The sequence below is a fragment of the Phoxinus phoxinus genome (assembly GCF_949152265.1).
Source record: "Phoxinus phoxinus genome assembly, chromosome: 18".
Lineage (NCBI taxonomy): Eukaryota > Metazoa > Chordata > Actinopteri > Cypriniformes > Leuciscidae > Phoxinus > Phoxinus phoxinus.
Window position 1 is genome coordinate 2,005,952 of NC_136893.1, and position 5,000 is coordinate 2,010,951.

General features: G+C 42.1%; 1 protein-coding gene across 1 annotated transcript in view; it reads left to right on the forward strand.

Annotated features, from left to right (window-relative positions):
* The window catches only part of LOC306985889 (nephronectin), a 15,541-nt gene extending 11,268 nt beyond the window's left edge, over nt 1-4,273 (forward strand). The window contains 4 exon segments of the mRNA XM_079588639.1: nt 53-136; nt 716-814; nt 1,598-1,866; nt 3,631-4,273. Coding sequence (XP_079444765.1) covers nt 53-136; nt 716-814; nt 1,598-1,866; nt 3,631-3,741 — 563 coding nt within the window. The 3' untranslated portion in view covers nt 3,742-4,273.
* Nucleotides 4,274-5,000: the final 727 nt, after the last annotated feature.

The window sequence follows — 5,000 nt, forward strand, 5'->3', positions numbered from 1 at the left end:
TGCCTGTTAATTCATTAGATCTGTTCTGATTGGATTATTTCTCTTTTTTTAGTTCCACGTTACGAGGACAACCTTTTTGACTGGGACTTCGACGTCGAGCTCGGAAACACAGCGGAGTACGTGCGAGATGACCCAGGTAACACACACACTTCTGCAAAACAGACGAGACAAACCAGTGAACCTCACTGACGTGTGTGTGTGTGTGTGTGTGTGTGTGTGTGTGTGTGCGTACGTGTGTGTGTGTGTTTGTGTGTGTGTGTGTTTGTGTGTGTGTGTGTGTGTGTGCGTGCGTGCGTGCGTGCGTGTGTGTATGCGTGTGTGTGTGTGTGTGTGTGTGTGCGCGTGTGTGTATGTGTGTGTGTGCGTGTGTGCACGTGCGTGTGTGTGTGTGTGTGTGCGCCTGTGTGTGTGTGTGCGCCTGTGTGTGTGTGTGCGCCTGTGTGTGTGTGTGCGCGCGTGTGCGTGTGCGTGCGTGCGTGTGTGTGCGTGTGCGCCTGTGTGTGTGCGCCTGTGTGTGTGTGCCTGTGTGTGTGTGTGCACCTGTGTTTGTGTGTGCGCCTGTGCGTGTGTGTGTATGTGTGTGCGCGTGTGCTTGCGTGCGTGTGTGTGTGTGTGCGTGCGTGTGTGTGTGTGTGTGTGTGTGTGTGTGTGTGTGTGCGCGCCTGTGTGTGTGCGCGCCTGTGTGTGTGCGCCTGTGTGTGTGTGTGTGTTTCAGCGGCTGGTGTCGTGAGCTGCTCGTTTGATGAGGGTTTGTGTGTTTGGATGAAGGACTCAGAAGGAGATCTAAACTGGGAAATCAAAGATGATCCTGCTGGTAAAACACATCAGAATTACACACAATATCTATTCATAAACCTCTTGCCCCCTGTTGCCCCCCCCCCCCCCCCCAAAAAAAATGACAGGTTAATGAACTAATAAATACTGTTCTTACACACACATATACAGTCAAACCTAAATTTATTCAGACACCTTCAACACTTCTCACATTATCACAGTTTATTCGCTATAGTTTATAAAATGGTAATAAATATGTTATGAACTCAGTTGATATTTGACAGGTTTTGTCCGTCCTTCTGTTAGACTGTCACACACACACACACACACACACACACACACACACACACACACACACACACACACACACACACACACACACACACACACACACACACACACACACACACACACTTCTGTTAGACTGTCTCACACATGAATTATGTTGAATATCTGTCAGCTGGTAAATTTTACTACACAATTAGACAATACCAGTTTAGCTCAACCAGTGACCAAGCAATGCTTCATTGTGTTCAGTGTGTGTGTAAAAAGAGCATTAGCAATTACAGACAAAACACTGAAGAAAACATGATCAGCTCAAAGTGTCAATCATTTTAGTCCCAAATGTGTATAGTTTTGACTGGTAGTCACTGTATGAAGAGTTTATGTGTATAATATGTCACAGTTTACTTTATTTTGCAATCCTCACTTACATAAATTAACTATAGTGTCCTGCACACACTAGTAAAAAAATATAAAAAATTATATCTGGTGTCTGAATAATTTTTGGTTTCTAGCTATCTTACCTGTCAATCACTCTCAGGTGGGCGGTACCTGTCAGTACCAGAGGCAACGAACAGACGAAGTGTCAAAGGGGCGCGGCTTACGGTGCCACTGGCCACGCCCACAAAGACGTGGCAGGGCGGCGACCTCTGTCTGGCGTTTAGACACCGTCTCCACGGAAACCACATCGGCTCTCTGCAAGTGTTTGCCAGAAAGGGGCGGAGTCACAGCCCGTCAGTCTGGACCACGACTGGAGGACACGGCTGGAGACACACCCAAATCACACTTGGGGGGCGGGGCCTTGTTGATGTAAGCATGAATAAATCATCAACTTTCTACACTGGGTTAAAAACAAGCCAATTTGGGTCGTTTTCAACCCAAGGGCTGGGTAAATATAGGACAGAACACATGTTGGGTTAATTTTACCAAGCAAATTGGGTTGTTTATTTAACCTATCATACTGGGTTGATACTGTAGTACTAGCTTATTTTTTTTTTTTTTTTACTTCATACATTAATTAATGTTTACGGATTAACTTAAATCCTCTAAACTTAAGAAAAAATTACTCCACACAACCACTAGTTTGCATGATATTTCCTTTATTTTTTATCATATTTTATATAGTTTTGAATACATATTGCATACATTTAAGCTCGTTTAACAAATAGAAGTAAAAATTAAACATTTATAAGTAATTCAAGCGTAATGGCCCAGTCCCTGTTGTCCCGTTTCCACTGTAACGGGACAACCATAAACAATCAGTGTACAGTTCTGAGAACATATTTTAACATCCTAAGTATTTATTTTCTGTTTCTTTTTTGAATAAAATCATAAAATTTTATGCAAGGCATCAGGCGCTTCAATCAAGTGAAAAGATCGACGTGACACTCGTTTAGGTGACTCACGTCGCGCCCCTGTATGTTGCTTTGCATGAAATTAAACGATATACAGACACATCGTTTAATTTTAACACAAAAACTACTCAAACACTGGGTTGTTGCGTCTGACCCAGAATCTGGGTAACACAAAAACTACCCAAACACTGGGTTGTTACGTCTGACCCAGGATCTGGGTAACACAAAAACTACCCAAACACTGGGTTGTTGCGTCTGACCCAGGATCTGGGTAACAAAAAAACTACCCAAACACTGGGTTGTTGCGTCTGACCCAGAATCTGGGTAACACAAAAACTACCCAAACACTGGGTTGTTGCGTCTGACCCAGGATCTGGGTAACAAAAAAACTACCCAAACACTGGGTTGTTGCGTCTGACCCAGGATCTGGGTAACACAAAAACTACCCAAACACTGGGTTGTTGCGTCTGACCCAGGATCTGGGTAACACAAAAACTACCCAAACACTGGGTTGTTGCGTCTGACCCAGGATCTGGGTAACAAAAAACTACCCAAACACTGGGTTGTTACGTCTGACTCAGGATCTGGGTAACACAAAAACTACCCAAACACTGGGTTGTTGCGTCTGACCCAGGATCTGGGTAACAAAAAAACTACCCAAACACTGGGTTGTTGCGTCTGACCCAGAATCTGGGTAACACAAAAACTACCCAAACACTGGGTTGTTACGTCTGACCCAGGATCTGGGTAACACAAAAACTACCCAAACACTGGGTTGTTGCGTCTGACCCAGGATCTGGGTAACACAAAAACTACCCAAACACTGGGTTGTTGCGTCTGACCCAGGATCTGGGTAACACAAAAACTACCCAAACACTGGGTTGTTGCGTCTTTAGTATTTAGTATTTATTTACAAAATACTACAGATATTGAATAATCAAATTTTGAATAATTCAAAAATGTAATTAATCGGTATGTGTCTTTATCACATTAACGTGTCAATGACTTTATTACATTATTTAGCAGTTTATTATGACAAATTTTGCAGGATTATTGCAAAACATTTTGTTGATTTTTCGTTGAGTTTCAAAATCATGAAAAACTGGAGCTTTCATTTGACTTAATTTAGTATGCTATAATAGTTTCGATCCTGCCGTTTCTGATTATTGATTATGATCACTCTGATTGTAGTTTATTGACTGATGTTGTTTTAAATCAGATTGTGCTGAAGGCCGAGAGACGGCGAGGGAAGCATGGAGAAATCACAGTGGATGATGTTAGTCTGAGACGAGGAGCCTGCAGTGATAGAGACAACAGGACAGATCAGTGACACACAGTTTTTATTTGTTTATAACTGTGTGTGTGTATATATATATTATAATTATTTTAATTATTATTATAGGAAAATTGTGCTTCATTGTCTTTAAAATAATGTCACAAAATCATACATAAATTATTTTATTTGATGGAATATTCCAAAAGACTATTTCAAAATTCTATATTTGAGGTGAAATGTGGCCTGACATGTTCAGTGAGATTCGACAACACTCACATGTGTTTGTTTCAGTGGTTTGATCAATGTTTATATTTGTATACATCATTAGATCAGTAATAATTCGTGATAGTAAATCTGTATTATCAGGGGACTTGTCATTTAAATTATTTATAAACTATGGTAAGAAATATTTTTCCGTTTTTTTAAATCTGCTTGTGTTCATGTTCAGTTCTGTCTCACTCCTCACCGTGTTACTGCGATCACGAAATGTTTCTGACACATGTGTGTTGTAAATATGTTCCGTTTTTGCTACAATATTGTGTCTGAGTTTGTATTTAAAGCTTAAAGTTCTTTATAAACTCGAATCAAAACCTGTTGTTGATCATTTTGATTAATCTGATACTGATTTATTAATGTGAATAAGTTGCTCTGCATTTTTAGTGCTTCTGGGAGGAAAACCACAGCAGAGATTGTGTGTGTGTGTGTGTGTGTGTGTGTGTGCAGCAGAGATTGTGTGTGTGTGTGTGTGTGTGCAGCAGATTGTGTGTGTGTGTGTGTGTGTGTGAGAGTGAGAGAGATTGTGTGTGTGTGTGTGTGTGTGTGAGAGAGAGAGAGAGAGAGTGTGTGTGTGTGTGTGTGTGTGAGAGAGAGAGAGAGAGTGTGTGTGTGTGTGTGTGTGTGTGTGTGTGCAGCAGAGATTGTGTGTGTGTGTGTGTGTGTGTGTGCAGCAGATTGTGTGTGTGTGTGTGTGAGAGTGAGAGAGATTGTGTGTGAGTGTGTGTGTGAGAGAGAGAGAGAGTGTGTGTGTGTGTGTGTGTGAGAGAGAGAGAGAGTGTGTGTGTGTGTGTGTGTGTGTGTGTGTGAGAGAGAGAGAGTGAGTGTGTGTTTGTGTGCGTGAGAGAGAGAGAGAGAGTGTGTGTGTGTGTGTGTGTGAGAGAGAGAGAGTGTGTGTGTGTTTGTGTGCGTGAGAGTGTGTGTGTGTGTGTGTGAGTGAGTGAGTGTGAGTGCTTGCGTGCGTGCGTGCGCGTGTGTGTGTGTGAGTGTGTGTGTGTGTGTGTGACATGAAGCAGACCATGACAACACTGATAAACAGT